The following is a 15,841-nucleotide window of genomic DNA, read 5'->3' as shown; positions in this document are numbered from 1 at the left end:
CGCGCGCTCCGACACTAAGCAAGCGGGTCATAGCCAGTTTTGATTTTACGTATCTGTTCATTTCACAACAAGATCCATTGCAAAACCCGCAGAATAACCTGGGTTTTGCCGTGCAGGCCCGCGCTCGAACGCACCAACGGAAACGTATGCCAATAATTTCTGTTAATTTAAAATCTTTTAAATAAAACCATCCACAACTGAAAGGCTACAACTAGCAATCGTTATCGCAACTCTCATATTTATTACACCTATATTTGTCAGAGTGACGTGCACTACCGCCGGTGGTAGTTCACCACCGTCATGGCACTTTACCATCGCTGTGGTGCGGTTGTTACGGAAACCGTCACAGCCCTATAAGCTATCAGTTATTTATCAGCATGAGAAATGTTTGTGTCTCACGGTGAATGCATGAGACTTGAGAGCCCTGTAACATGAATAGAGTTTAGCGGGCTGTGCATCAGTAATAACGGTCCGTGGGGAAACGCAGTGCTCCGTGTGTACTGTAGTTAAATGGATTAAACGAGGCTTCGAGGCAACAAAAATTGCCTCGATGATTTTTTGTATTCGAATAACTCGAGTTACTCGAGGAATCGTTTCAGCCCTAGGGTGAACTATCCCTTTAACCCTCTGTTGAGCTGCTTACTCATGCAGAGATAACGTTTAGGCTTCATTTCATGGTTGACAATAATGACGTAGAATTGTGTATAATACATCTCTGTCCAGTATTTACAGTACTTGCTCCTGTAACCTAGCAACAGCTTAAAATCCACTGTTCAACCTCTCCAGCGATGCATTATATCATTCATTGAACTGTTCATGATGGGAAAAATGTTAGCCCGTATCTGCACGTGCGCTCGCATGTTTGCGTGTGGATGACCCCGTGTTTGTGGTCTGTTAGCCGCAGAGATCGAGCACGTCAGCGGACTGTTCCAGGAGAAGCAGTCGGAGCTGCAGGCAGCTGTGTTGCGGGTGGATCAGCTCAGCCAGCAGCTGGAGGATCTGAGGAGAGGCAAACTGAACGGCCTGCAGACCCTCGGCGGTCAGGTCACCGGCACTGCTGCCCTGGAGCTCCGCAAACTCTACCAGGAGCTGCAGGTAAACACTCTGGTCTCCTTCAACACCCTTTAACACAAGACTTTAAAGCTGTGAAAGTGAAACTCGCGCTTACATGCATTCATTTGCTGCCACGTGATTGGCTGTTTAGATATTTGTGTTAATGAGCAATTATATGCAGTATGTGTATTCCTTTAGTCTTTATATTGATCATGATGTTACAGAAGTTGGTTTCTTGTTCCTTGCGTCACATGTGTTTCTTCCGTCAGATACGTAACAAGCTGAATCAGGAGCAGAACGGCAAACTGCAGCAGCAGAAAGAGCTGTTGAATAAGAGAAACATGGAGGTGACGCTGATGGACAAACGTATCAATGAACTCCGAGATCGACTGTACAAGAGAAAAGCTGAGGCACGTCAAAAAGAAAACCTTCCTGTAAGGCCAGGAGTGCTTCATTCACTCAATTATCAGATTGATGTGTTTACCGTGATTTGTTCAGCATGCTTGTTCAAAAGCCACCCACACACCTGAACTTGAATTGTAAAAAGTTCTTCAACGAGTTGATTTCTGTTATTTTTACATTTGATTTTCTCTCTTTACCCATCCTGCAGCTGAATAGAGTAAATGGTCCTCCCTCTCCACAGCCAGCTTCTGGAAATACCGGGCGTGTGGCAGCCGTGGGACCCTACATCCAGGTCCCAGTGCCGAGCAGGCAAGAGGGTTATGCACTTACCCCTGAACCCCTCAAACCTCCGTCACTGGGGGTCAACACCCCAGCCAACCATGGCCGCTCCAAATCAGGTGAGATTTTTCTTTTTGAAATTAAATGCTATCAGATACATTATACTCTCTTTACAAATGTATTTTACATACTGTAGAGTATGTGGTTAAGTACTTCCTCTTAAAAAAACACAGCATGTGTATTATCACCTCCTGCTGTGGCGTTCTTCTCCTCGATTTGTTTATAAAGTTGATTTCGACATTTCTTCCCTTCTAACCTCTTGTGTCATTTCTGCACTGTGTTGTGAACTTGTGTGTGCGTTTCTCTCTTTTCTTTGCTGTCCCTGCACTTTGTTGTTGTGGTATTTGTGTGGGGGGAATTAGATGGCGTGAGAAAACCCCCCGGCCCCTGGAAGGTCTCTGATTTAGACATCATAGTGGACCCGATTGCTCCGCCCCGCCCAGGCCCTGGGGCTCCACCCCCAGTCTCCTGCTCTGCAGTAGGGTCGTACGGCCCCTCTCGTGAGTGGGAAGGTGTCTGATGAAGGGAAGGAGGAAAGGCCTCTGAACCTTATTCAGTGTAGTGGGCAGGATCAAAGCAAGTCTGACGGAGTCCATGTTACTCATGAGTGTCAATGCAGAATGTCTACGCACAGAATCTGTTGTGTAATGTTCTCTCACACAGCAATGACTTGAGACCAGAATAATAAACGATTCGTGCAATTTACAGTGTTAAAAATGGAGATTGAATATCTCCTTTAGAATTTTAAAGGATTTTAATAATAGAAATGATACATTGAGATGAAGACAATGCAGTATTTTTAGGTCACTGATTATTACACAAGCAAATTTCTATTGTTAACCGTGTTATTCGTTTGCACAAAATCTCTTAATTTAATTATTCCAAGTCAACGAGTAGCAAAACAAAACAAAAAGTTTCCAGACAGAATTAGACAGACACAATAAGCCAGCGCCTCTGATCCTGTTGTTTGAAGCGCGTGTGCATGCGTCAATAAGAAAGAAATGTGCTTGTAGTAGATTGAAGTAATGTGTGCGCTAGGATGAGAAACGCTACTCTGATAAGGTTCAATGGTGTCTCGGCCTCCTCGTCCCTGCTCTGCATTAGTCGCATTTCCTCAGCAGCTCTTTAGTACATTTACAAACACATAGAAACCAATAACTTGTGCAGGTTCCATTTACATCATTCTTTAACATACTGTAGCTCTACTAATTTGGTGAATTCACATATAATATACAACGATTGAAGTTTGAAGATTGGTTGCTAAATTCTACTCAAGAACATGCTTAAGATTGTTTTGGACCCAATTTTCCACCTTGTTGGTTTCAAATGGATTGGCAAGAAAGTTTTTGCAAACTATTTATGAGAGGGAGTCTTCAACTTTTTTCAGGACAAGGTCCTTTGTTTTGCAGTCCCTGTTATGTTTTTTAGTTTTGCATTTAAAATCTTGCCTATAATATGCATATTTGTACATAATAATGTATTTGCTCACATCTTGACGATCACATTGCCAAGCCGGTAATATTATAAACACATTAATATTATTAATATTATGAACTTAAGTTTTGACATACAAACAGTTCTTTTTAATTTGACTTGTGTGGGAAAAATTCACAATATTGTATTTTTTCCATTTTTTTAACCAAAATACTTTTAAGATCTTAAAATACAAACATTTATTCAATCCCCTGCATCACCACCATGGGACCTCTATTAAAGACCACTGATTTGTGACACTTGATGATACAGTAACCTACATTCAAACATATTGTTCTTTTTTTGTCTAGTAGATTTAAAGTGACGTTACACCCCAAAATCCCATCATTTACTCACCCTCATGTCATTTCAACCTGTTTAACTTTCTTTCTTGTGCAGAACACAAAAGAAAATATTTTGAAGAATGTTGTTAACTGGCACCCATGTCCATACAATAGTGCCATCACTGTTCGGTTACCGACTTTCTTCAAAATATCTTCTTTTGAGTTCTGTCAAAGAAAGAAAGTCATAGAGGTTTGAAATGAGAAGATGGTGAGTAAATAATGACAGAATTTTTCATTTTTGGGTGAACTATCACTTTTTAAGGAGCCTCTCTGTTCCTAGAAAACCTCACTTCCATTCAGTACACTGATATATGCCACTTAACTCAAGAAGCTACTTTATGAGTCATACTTAGTGCAGCTATAGAGACCATACATTTACCGCTTCACCGTCTGTCTAATTTACTAGCAATGCAGTTTATCATACCTCCCTAATAAGTAAATTGTACTTGTAAGGGGCTCTGTCACGTGTGACCTTGTGTTAATGCCTTCTCTTTACTTCCAGAGAATGATGTCAGCTTGCCCACCCTCACCAAGGGCAACACATCAGTCAAGCCACCTGACTGGAAGGAGTCGGGAACAGACACAACAAGTAAAACAGCATCACCTGCAGGCACTCCCTTAGATAAGGTATTTGTATTCAAAGCAGTGTCTGCTAATTCAGTAGCTGTTGCGGTTTACCCCCTAGTGACAGTCGTGATGTACATGTGTTTGTGAAGCATCTGCAAGAACAACTTACTCTACTTATTTATCATGGTGGGATATAATAAGTAGTTAATAAATAATAAATTATCTAGATTGTTAAATGCAAATGCTATTTCTAACCTTTTCATCCATGTATTACACAAAACTGGTGAGCATAGGCAGCTTAAAGGGATACTTCACCCCAAAAATTAAAATTCTGTCATCATTTACTCGCCCTCAGATTGTTCAAAACCTGTATACATTTCTTTGTTTTGCTAAACACACAGGAAGACATTTGAAAAAATGTCAGATCTCGCCCCCATTGACTCCCATAGTAGGGAAAATAAATACTATGGGAGTAAGTAACCCTTTTTTATTTTGGGGGGGAAGTATCCCTTTCACAAACACTAACACACACAAATATATTGCTTTCTATTTATTTTGCCATCATAAAAGAGTTTCTTACTGTTTGCATCACCAAACATACAGAATATACTGTTTTTCTCAAATCTCTGACATTTTGACACTATATTACCTTTCCATTTAGATTCAGGAATCCGGTAAACTAGGCCCAGTTCCTCCCAGTAAGCCCCAGCCTCCTCCATACGGAGCCCACACCAGCATCCACCCCCTCTCATCTGCCAACTCTGGCTCCACCAGCTCTTTAGACCGCCGTAAAGACGTTCCGCTCCGGCCTGTGCCCAGCCTACCCAACAACCCACCACCCCCACCTGCCTGGCCCCGGGTCCCGCCTCCACCTACCGGCTCGTCCTCCCAACAGATCCAGCAGCGTATTTCTGTCCCCCCCAGCCCCACCTTCCAGCAAAATCCCCCCTTTTTCCCACCTGGAGAGAGACCGGACCCTCCTCTGGCTGTAGCTGTACGGCCTTTCATCCCAGACAAGGGCTCTAGACCACAGTCACCAAGGAAAGGTCCAGCCACCATGAACTCAAGCTCCATCTACCACATGTACCTACAGCAGCCGGCTCCCAAGAACTTCCCTCTGAACAGCAAACCGGCAGTTAAAGCAGGTACACGTTGGTTGTTGCATATTCTTACAGTTAGGTAGCCCCTACGCGTGGTTTGTGTTGTGTTGTATTCTTAAGTACAGTGTTGTTGAGTATCTACTCTTTTTGTTTGCAGTATACGGTAAGCCACTCCTGCCTTCCAACTCTTCACCTGCCTCTCCATTAACATTCGGGGGCACTGGAGCATTTCCTGCCCTGCAGGGTTCTGGAGACGACATGTTGGATAGCGAGCTGGATTTCGAGCGCCAATTCATAGGTCTCCCCGAGCCACCCCCACCCAGCGTAGACCACATTCCACGACCCCTAAGCCCCACTAAACTCACACCCATGGTGCACTCCCCTATGCGCTACCAGAGCGATGCCGAACTGGAGGCCTTACGCAAGAAACTGGCCAATGCTCCACGACCGCTCAAAAAACGCGGCTCCATTACGGAACCAGAAGGCCCCAACGGGCCCAACATCCAGAAGCTGCTGTATCAGAGATTCAACACCCTGGCCGGTGGGATGGAAGGAGGAATCGGAGGTATGAATGGAGGGGAAGGAGTCAATCCATTCTACCAGCCCTCAGGACCAACAGGTGAAGTTCTCTTTGATGCAGATAATGGAAATCCACCCTCAGGAACCTCATCTTCCGTGCCTCACGAGCGCACTATTGCAGGAGCGGTTGTCCAGCAAGGTGATTCAAATGATAATGAACCCCTACAGCAAGCGGCTGAAACACCTCCGGCACCAGAACCATCAGAGGATAGTAACAATAACCCTGCTGAACCTTCAGCCACCTTGCCGAGCCCCGTAGTTGAGGCCAGCACACCTGAGGAAGCGGATACCTCCTCCAAGCCTGTGGTGGGTTTGATGATACATACCTTTAAATGAACTTCACATTTAACACTAGTAAATTCCTTTACTTTGCCACATAAAGCAATGCATGATGTGATCCATGTGTTCACCAGGGCAAACGGACTAACCTAAAGAAGCCAAACTCAGAACGAACAGGTCACGGCTTAAGAGTGAAGTTCAACCCACTCGCCCTGTTGTTGGACGCCTCACTGGAGGGAGAGTTTGACCTTGTACAAAGGATAATCTATGAGGTATGACACACAGCAATTCACATTATGCTTGACGTAATGTGACAGATCTTCTGAACCGTGCTCATTTTTATTAACCTTCATTCTGTAGGTTGACAATCCCAGCACCCCAAACGACGAGGGCATCACGCCTCTCCAAAACGCAGTGTGTGCTGGCCACCACCCCATCGTCAAGTTCCTGCTGGACTTTGGGGTTAACGTGAATGCTGCAGACAGTGACGGCTGGTGAGGAGACTGCAGCACTGACATGCGTTTAGTCAGGGATTGATTATTTAAAGACAGTCATGTCAATCGTTGTTAAAGAGATCATCAGCTAGAGGACTTGTGTAGACAGACTCACTGAAGTGAAGTGTTGTGTGCAGGACGCCCTTGCACTGCGCTGCTTCCTGTAACAGCGTGCACCTGTGTAAGCTTCTGGTGGAATCTGGCGCAGCCATCTTTGCCACCACCATCAGTGACGTGGAGACGGCAGCAGACAAATGCGAAGAGATGGAAGAGGGTTTCATACAGTGCTCACAGTTCCTTTATGGTAAGAGTGCGCTTTTAGTTCACTATTCCGTTGTATCATTGAATTTGATAACTACAGGCCGTTTTTTCGCAATATGTGTACTATTTATAGGTGTTTAAAGTGAAAAAATGACTCATCCTCTCGTCATTTCAAACCTGCTTGACTTTCTTCCTTCTGCAGAACAGAAAAGAAGATATTTTGAAGAATGTTGGTAAACAAACAAAGACAACACCCATTGACTTGCACTGGTTTTGTCTCCATACAATAGAAGTGAATGGGCACCGCCATTGTTCGGTTACCAACATTTTCCCAAATATCTTCTTTTGCTCTACCAATTTAGCTTTAAGTGCACTTATATAACAGGTATCGCCTATTTTTGTTTTATCTTGAGAAGTAGACCTTATTAAGATCTCTCTTTCTCTGTGTGTGTTTACAGGTGTGCAGGAGAAAATGGGTGTGATGAATAAAGGAGTTGTGTATGCTCTGTGGGAGTACGTGTCTCAGAGTGCAGATGAGCTTTCCTTTCAGGAGGGAGACGCCATTACTGTCCTGCGCAGGAAAGAAGACACGGAGACAGACTGGTGGTGGAGCAAACTCAATGACAAAGAGGGCTACGTGCCACGTAACCTGCTGGGGGTAGGTCCACAACCACATGGGCCCAGCTATTAGGCTGTATACAGTATGCTGTTAGTTATATGCGTACGCTAACCTGCATTTGTTTGTTTATCTACAGCTGTACCCCAGAATAAAACCACGTCAGAGATCTCTGGCTTAACCAGCCCTTGCTTGGCCACACCCCTTTACTGGGTGATTGACTGGACTAACCTGGGGATGTAGAGCCTATGTCTTTCACCTCTGTGTGCCATTTCGACTACAGAAGGGGTGAAGCTGCTAAACCCCCCTTGGAGGCACAATCAACATAAAGCGCTATACAAACACACACACTTCAATATAACACTAAAATAAAAGCTGCCTCAGGTTTCTCCCACATCTCCACCTCTAGACCTCATTGTATCTCCCTTGTATATCGTAATTCATAGAAAATTGATCATAGCTGTACATTACACCTTGGGGATAAAAGCACTAATCACTTTCTGTGTGCTTGTAAGCCTTGGTTTTTCTGGGCATGGCTTTACCCACGATGCTTTGCTGAGAGGACTGGGGCAGGGAGGTGAGGGAATTCAGTATGATTTGGATACAAAACAAGTATGAACTGGAAGCGTATGAGAGCGAAGAACAAAGCTGTTCCATATGAGAACAAAACGATTATTCAGACCCATGACTGAGAAAATCCATTTACTGATGGGAATGTATATTACATCGTTTTTTTGTATGTGCTTATAAGTGAGAGAATGTGTTGAGTTTGGGATCGATGTCTGTTATGAGTGATTATTTTCTTTCATTGCAGCGGGCATCACAAAAATGCATTTTGTGTGCGGATGACAGCAAGAGAAAGGGGTCTTTTTACAGTATAAGAGTGTTTTGAAGAGCGAGTGTGAAGTATGTAGAGAGAGTGTGTATTTTTAATAGAGAAAAGCCAAGCTGGTGCTTCAGAACCTTGGAGAATCATTGTGAAGTGATTACATATATAACCTACGAGGACTGGCACTTTACATAGTCAGTTTATTCTTTGAAGAGGGTTGAGCTGGACATTTGGAATTCATTCATTTTAAAGCTTTTACTGTGTTATTTGACACTTTTTATGTTGCTTTATTTTATTCCAGCCCATTCCACTCCACTCCTGTTTTTAGTCAAGTGAGATGATTTTTATATTCTGCCATTGAGGCAGTAAAGAGCTTTATTGTGGAGTTTAACCCTGTAAATACTGTGAGGAAGATGAAAAAGCTGTTAAACTAAAAGCTGTCAATGCTGTTAAACTAAACTGCCCGTGTGGGCTTCTGTGAAACACAGTGACTCGCACCTTGTGTTCTATACATGTGCACAATAAAAAAAATGAGTCGTAGCAAGCAAATGAATTTATCACGTTTTATTGTCTCACTTTGTGCGTTTCATTTTGCTTGATTTATATGAATTTAAATCGATTTCTAACGAAATAAATTTTGCATTTCCATGTAGAGTTTTCCATGATTATGTAGAAACATGGCACTTTCATGACACAATTTTGCTATTAAAACCACTGACTATGTGTAATAATAAGGAAACGAGGTACAATTATGCATATTCCAGGCTGTTCATAGTTACAAAATATGAAAACCAAGGAAGTGATTTGCTTCATTTGTACTGTTCAAGTAAACGACAATATAAGAATGAGTAAATGCAGCAAAAGTGATGTTTGGAGTTGCTATGATAAACCTTAGTATAACTTGAGCATTAAATGGTATTAAAGGGATAGTTCACCCAAAATCTGTTCATCATTTACTCACCCTCTTGCCATTTTGGACTTGTATGACTTTTTTCAGCAGAACACAAAATAAAATATTTTAAAGACTGTTTGTAACCGAACAAGGGCGGAACCCATTCACTTCTATTGTACAGAGACACAAAACCAAGTGAATAGGCTACTGTTGTTTTTAATATTTTTTTAACCATTGCATAGATTCTTTGATGACATTAGTGGATTTCCATGAATAATAGGCACAAAGAATGGATATTTCACGATTCTTTGTCACAACGATACATTTGGGCAATTCCAGCGAATGGATGTGACAGATAAACGCTCGGAGAATGTATTTTGTTAGCAATATACTGAACCATATGTGTGTATTTTACTAAACCTTTGTTGATAAGAGTTTAAACATCAGAAAAAAATGCACGAGATTTCTATTTTTTTTAAACATGCGTTATGGATGTGACAAAAAAGGACAGTTTTTGAGAAACATACTTTGTAGGATTTCTGTGATTTAAAATGCCAGAAGCAATAATACCCAACAAATGGAGAAAGGATGCCTCAGAACATCAAATAATATAATTTTCATGTGCCATTTATGAGGAATAGTTACGGATGTGACAATCCTGCAAAAGGCACTCATGCCTGCCTAGAAAATCATGCATTAAAAATAAAAAATGCTTTAAAACTTTAAGAGAGCCCTCAGATGGATATTTGTAGACTGTGCTATCAGTTTTTGTAAACATCTTTGAAAAAAACGTTTTTCATGGTAAGGTTGACATTTGCATGGAACTGCCCATTTTCTATCGAGATTTTAAGTCACAACAGACGTAAACCATTCAAATGCGGTAAGAAATGTAAACATTACTATGTTTTTAATGCTGAAAAAGCGCAGCTCACCCGTTCACTTGTAGCCTATGCGTTTTATTATAGGAGAGTTTTGCCAGGACTTTAATGGCATTTATGCTAGCGAAAGCCTTGTCATGTAGTAGCGGGTCACTGGTAGGTTTGACCAATCAAAGTTGTATGTGATCACATCAAAGATTTCCAATTGCGGTACAAATTTGTAAAAAATTTCTCTACAATTTTCACGGGTCAAACACGTCCTGAGATTCGCTTTCTGGTCCCTTGGCGCCCCCTGGAGAAACACCACTTTAATCCCTTGCGAAAACCATCCATGGTTTACTAACTAGTTAAAACCGAAAAACCATGGTTACCACAAAATAACCATGGTTATGAAAACCATGGTTTTTTTAAGAACATAGTAAAACGATGGTTACTGTAGTAAAACCATGGTTTGCCATAAGTAATCAAATACACACACAAAAAACATGGTACATTTTCGTAAGGGATGTCTCGTAACAAAGGGCTCAAAGCCCTCATAATTTACCACGGGAAAAAGTAAATGTTTCTGAAAAAACACAGTAAATATTTTTTTCCACTAGTTTGATAGTGGTCGTTTTTATGTTAGAATTCAAGTGATAAACCAATAAAACTGAGACTCATTTAGTTGTCAAATCAATTGTAGCCACTAGAGGGCAGTGCAAGACCGCATTGATCGTACAGTTAGAGAAGCGAGTTTCTTGTTAGGAATATTTTAGGATTCAAAAACTAAATTCTTCAGTCTATGCTGTATTAGAGCAAATCAGAATATGCGGTTACGAGATTGTGACAATTTTGTAACATAAATCCACTAACAAATGTATTGTCATTGTACTTCTCATAATATCACATTAACCTTTGTTACCATTTCACCTGCTCAGTGTCAACACTTGCCAGCAAATTTGAAATGAAAGACAACAATAAACATGCACGCAAGAAACTCCATGGGCCAAAGAAACTTTATTTCTGGTGTTAAGCTCCATCTTCAACATTGCAGGACGATTGAAATACAAATCCTTCACACTGATGGAAGACTCGTCTAACTTTAGTGCCACTACCGTTTGGGTGCAGTGTATTTCCTTGATGTAGTTAAGATTACTGGTACTGAAGGGCAGGAGTACTGGTGGAGGCGGAGGGGAGTTAATTTGGGAGTCATGAAGTGTTCACTTCTGTTCAGGCATAAGGTCATCGATCGACTGACCCGCCTCCAGGCGTTTCTCCATCTCGATAAGCAGCTTGACGCCATCCACCACCATCTGAACCAGATCTACCTCAGAGAATCCAAGACGGTCTGCATTGGAGATGTCAAAGACACCACCGACGGCAGCAGTGTCGACTCCACCTGGAGAACAGAGAATGGTTATAGATCACCTGTGCAGATAATACAGACATACAGTACATGTCCAATTGAGAGGTTACAAAAACAAACCTGTTCCACGCTTTTGGAGCCTCAGTCGCTTTAGGATCTCACCGAATTTCTCATGCTTGCTGACGTTGGGAAGTTTGACGTGAACGCCACCACGCAACCCCGTGCCCAGGTTGGATGGGCAAGTTAGAACGTAGCCCAAATGCTCGTTCCACATGAACTCGTGGCCCTTCTCCTTAAACAAGGACTCGATCTGCAAAACAAACATTAAAATGTAAAAAGGATAGGACAGGAGACGCATGCACTTTTTCACAAGCGAGGGATGAAGTCGAAGTCGACAAACCTTTGTGAGGCCTGTGCAGAAGCGATTAAAAACTTCTTTCATGTTTCCTCCTTTCTGCATGGAGATGACACGAAGGTGGTCTTCCTCATTAACCCAGACCAGGAATGTCTTATTGTCGTTGTGCCTAAAACCATTGAAATCAAATTATTATTTTTAAAATTACATTATATAAAATTGATATACGCCTCCAAATCGCAATCTCACCAGATCCCTCTTGCATCCGGCCAATCCCGAGCCATCCCAGAAGCCAACAGCAGTGGGGACACAGGCTTATCAAACAGGAAGTGGTCATCGATCAGCTGCTGCTGCTCTTCCTCCGTCATGTCTTTGAGGGCGTAGTACTTTCCTTTAAGGTCACCGTCAAGGGCTCCCAAAGCTGGAATACACAAACAGACACAAATATACTGCATTATTAATAATCATAATAATAAATCATAATAATGTTATATTTATATATTACATCACATAACAGAACACAGCAGCTCAGTCATCAATAAACAATTGACATCCAAATTGAAATAAATGGATTAGCTCACCCTCAACGGACAGGCTTTCAATGCCGCGTCTCTCCCCACGGGTGCAGTGGGGTGGAAGGCAGAAACCACGGATGCTCCTGCCGGTTCGCACTCGAGAGCTCAGAACGTAGTTGGGGTCAAGGTCATCTCCGCCCTATTAAAACGTAAAAAGAATTAACCCCTGATCTTTTGAAATCATGACGCACAATTGGAGCATCCAGTGGTATAACGTACCTGGAGGTTGTCTGGGTTCAAGTCAGTCTTGTGTTTGTCTGTGGGCTTATAGCCACCATGGCGGTCCTCGATAACAGGGTCCAGAAGATCTTTGAACACTTCGTATGTCTCTTCATCTCCAGCTACACAGCCGACTGTCATGATGAAAGGATGTCCTAGAATCCAGAAATAAATATTCAGCCAAACCGTGAAATTAAAATACATTGCGGCAACACAGCTAGTTGTCATACTGTAGGTGTCATCATATTTTTGGCCTGCATTGAGCAACAACGACATTACACATTGTTTCACTTTACTGCCGCTTGACAGAGTTACTTCCCTTTAAACTTTAGGTCTGGAGTCTGTCGCACATTGAACGGCATCATTGAAATACACTGGCATGCCATTAAGAATGCAGAACTGCACAAAGGTCATGGAAATAATGCTACAGTAGATTCTGGGTGCAACTAGAACTAGTCACGTTGGGTGCATGTCAGCCCCAATAATGTTTTGAATGTGAATATTAGAGTCAGTTTGCGTCCACAATGACAGAAAACCAAAGTGGGCCGAGAGCTTGTTCCTTCAACACGTCTCTTCCACATCTACTAAAACTTATGAAAAGTTTGGTTCCAAAATGAGAACTCAGATTTTTTTTCCAAAAATCATGTTATCATGTTTTTATTGTGTTAGTTAGCTGTATTTTTTTTAGTTATTATGGCTTAAATCAAAACAAACCAACTGCAGTTTGATAGATATTCATTGGAATGCACAATAAAAAAAAACATGATTTTTGAACATTTTTAAAAAGGGAGTTCTATATATAGGATATTTTCTCTCGTTGACGCTGCTTTGGAGCGTCTCGTGAAAGACACCAAACCGAGTTTAATGCGCAGTTGGTTAATTCATGCTTTGGTTGCTGTAGTGCAATTGGCAGAGCGTGTTAGCAATGCAAACATTGTGGGTTTGATTCCCAAACAACGCACAAACTGATAAAACCTGTATACTCTAAATCAACCGCAATTCGCTTTAGATAGAAGTATCTGCCAAACGCATCCACGTAAATGGTTGGGCAGGTGGCTGCAAGGACACTTACCTGGGTTATCGACTCCTGTCTGGATGACGTCATCGAGGGTAAATCCGCTGGGGGTCTGTTTGTCCCGCAGGTCGGCGTACATCTCCGGAGTGATGATCTTCGCCATGTGGTTATTGTGCTGGCTGAGGTCGGGATACTCCTGCTCCGCGGAGTAGTTCATCTTCAGCAGATTGTGAGTGTTACCGAAAGGCATGGTCGCGTTACCTGGTGGAAACATGCAGACGAAAGGCCACAAGCTGAATTTGAATCCGTTTCAAACGCAAGGACACATCAAGCCCGCAGCTGCGTTCGTCATGACGTAACCGCTTTGAAGAGCATTAAGCGCAAAAAAATGCGTTTACATTTTCTTAGGCGGTATCAAAAACAAACAATCGAGAGGACAAAAGTCCTCTAGCGCTGGCGTGAGGCGTCACGCTGACAGACAGTAAATATGATGGAATGTCGAGAGCGCGTCCGACAAACGACGCGTCTTCATGAAATGCATTAAATACGTGCAGATTTTCAATGTTATGCAACACCTTCTGTGCATTATAACGGTGTTGGATAGGAACGGTTGGCTGTTCTTTGCATACGAATGCGTAATGCGCAGTACTGGGAATAACGTCCTTGCAGATGAAGGAGGCTGACTGCAAGGTCGTTGCTGATGTTCGGTACAAAAGCACTTTGTCATGCACGCATCCGCGTCTTTTTCAACAATGCATGCCTATTTAAAGCCTTTTAAGATCAATATATTGTCATTTTTTGCCTCAAGGGGTTGGAGGAATAAACAGCTAGCATTGCTAGTTGTTAACCAAGATTAAAAATCAGACGTGTTCTAAATATCAATGCATTTCTATTACTATCTATTACTACAACATTCAATGCAACCATATTTTTTTCTCCAAAGGGTTAACAATCGTTATCACATAGCTGTCCCCGAATGATACAATATCAATGACCTATTTGTATTACGATAAATACAACCGCTGTTTAAAAGAATGCATACCTTACACCGATTTTCTTTGGGAAAGTAGTATTAATCCTTCTTAAAGTACACCAGAACCCACACAAAGACTGATAACGGTGTCCAGAAATAAGCGGCTTTATGGGGTTTTTATACCCTGCCGGAGCTCTCTTCTGATTGGCCGCTATTTGAGTCCATTCATTCTATTGGAGAGGGAGTCGCATCACATCCACAACATCAAGTATTTGCTTACATTGATCACATGGTGTTTTTTCCTTGGCTGCTCGTCATGATTGACAGCTAAATTGAACAATGTGGAATTTGATTCACTTGTATGAAGGCTCTCAGACGGGTTTGATTAGCAATTTTAGAAGAAGTAACTGAGGCATGGCCGTATTGTTGTGACTAGACAGTTCATGCAAGTTTTTCTAGCTATCTTTCTGATCTTAACATACGATGAAGCACCACCGACAGTTTTTTGGTCCATTTGGTGTCATCCGTGTTTGCTACATTTTATTTTTGTCAGGAAGCTCATTTTATCTAAGATTTTTAAGGGGCTGATTTGTGTTTCTTTAAATTGTCTTGTGCTACTTGTTTGCTACATTTAAAATGATTATGTTACCAGAAATTTGCTATACATGCTGCTTGTTTTGGATGGCCCTTTCGACAGCCTTTTTAAAAAAGTAATCGATTTTCCTGAATTTAGCAAGAAATGACACATTGAAAACAATGTTCTTATCTTTGTGTTATACTTGTGCCATTGACTGATTATGTAAAGTTATTTTGAGCATATATATATTATATGAGCATTTGCTTTCATGTTATATACTTGGAATTCTGAGCGGTGTTCCCTTTAAAATAACCTTAAATATTTTACAATCATTTTTAATTTTATTATTTGATTTATATGCTGAGATAGCTGATTAGCACACACTGTATCCACAATACATAGCTTGGTGCTGTCTGTGCCAGCTTTTTTGCTTGGTCAAAATCACACATATTAAAGGAACAGTTCACCTTCAAAATGAAAACTCTGTCATCATTTACTCGCTCTGTTGTCATTTTAAATCTGTGTGATTTTCTTCTGAAAAACACGAATGAAGATATTTTGAAAAGTGTTGGTAACCAAAAATGTACTTCTATTGTATGGACACAAAACCAATGCAAGTCAATGGGGACCAAAGATTTTTCAAAATATCTTCATATTTTCATACAAGTTTGAAAGA

General features: G+C 41.6%; 2 protein-coding genes across 5 annotated transcripts in view; one reads left to right on the top strand and one right to left on the bottom strand.

Annotated features, from left to right (window-relative positions):
- The window catches only part of ppp1r13bb (protein phosphatase 1, regulatory subunit 13Bb), a 42,810-nt gene extending 33,605 nt beyond the window's left edge, over nt 1-9,205 (top strand). Inside the window, exons 8-19 of one of the 4 annotated variants that reach the window (XM_057352147.1) lie at nt 899-1,095; nt 1,323-1,463; nt 1,664-1,853; nt 2,157-2,294; nt 4,114-4,238; nt 4,840-5,323; nt 5,436-6,163; nt 6,271-6,408; nt 6,497-6,630; nt 6,768-6,934; nt 7,350-7,549; nt 7,647-9,205. In XM_057352147.1, the coding sequence (XP_057208130.1) occupies nt 899-1,095; nt 1,323-1,463; nt 1,664-1,853; nt 2,157-2,294; nt 4,114-4,238; nt 4,840-5,323; nt 5,436-6,163; nt 6,271-6,408; nt 6,497-6,630; nt 6,768-6,934; nt 7,350-7,549; nt 7,647-7,688 (2,684 nt within the window). In that variant the 3' untranslated portion in view covers nt 7,689-9,205. Of the gene's footprint in view, nt 1-898; nt 1,096-1,322; nt 1,488-1,663; nt 1,854-2,156; nt 2,295-4,113; nt 4,239-4,839; nt 5,324-5,435; nt 6,164-6,270; nt 6,409-6,496; nt 6,631-6,767; nt 6,935-7,349; nt 7,550-7,646 lie in introns of all 4 variants that reach the window. The other 3 variants (XM_057352145.1, XM_057352149.1, XM_057352148.1) reach the window with 3 other exon arrangements.
- A 1,878-nt stretch (nt 9,206-11,083) lies between these two features.
- ckbb (creatine kinase, brain b) lies at nt 11,084-14,786 on the bottom strand. The gene is made up of 8 exons (XM_057352150.1): nt 14,658-14,786; nt 13,673-13,876; nt 12,601-12,755; nt 12,388-12,520; nt 12,056-12,227; nt 11,852-11,975; nt 11,572-11,761; nt 11,084-11,484 (listed from the first exon to the last, which is right to left on the bottom strand). Exons 2-8 carry the CDS (start codon nt 13,863-13,865, stop codon nt 11,306-11,308), a joined length of 1,146 nt encoding a protein of 381 aa, XP_057208133.1. The 5' UTR covers nt 13,866-13,876; nt 14,658-14,786; the 3' UTR covers nt 11,084-11,305.
- Nucleotides 14,787-15,841: the final 1,055 nt, after the last annotated feature.

This window comes from Triplophysa rosa, linkage group LG15, assembly GCF_024868665.1.
Source record: "Triplophysa rosa linkage group LG15, Trosa_1v2, whole genome shotgun sequence".
In the NCBI taxonomy this organism is placed as follows: domain Eukaryota; kingdom Metazoa; phylum Chordata; class Actinopteri; order Cypriniformes; family Nemacheilidae; genus Triplophysa; species Triplophysa rosa.
The sequence above is the reverse complement of the archived record's forward strand: the minus strand, read 5'-3'. Positions and strand labels throughout refer to the sequence as shown.

Coding starts and splice junctions, on each gene's coding strand:
- ckbb (XM_057352150.1), bottom strand. CDS start 13,865: ATGCCTTTCGGTAACACTCACAATCTGCTGAAGATGAACTACTCCGCG. Junction 12,756..13,672: donor GACAGGAGTCGATAACCCAG/GTAAGTGTCCTT, acceptor TCTGGATTCTAG/GACATCCTTTCATCATGACA. Junction 12,521..12,600: donor TGAACCCAGACAACCTCCAG/GTACGTTATACC, acceptor ACGTTTTAATAG/GGCGGAGATGACCTTGACCC.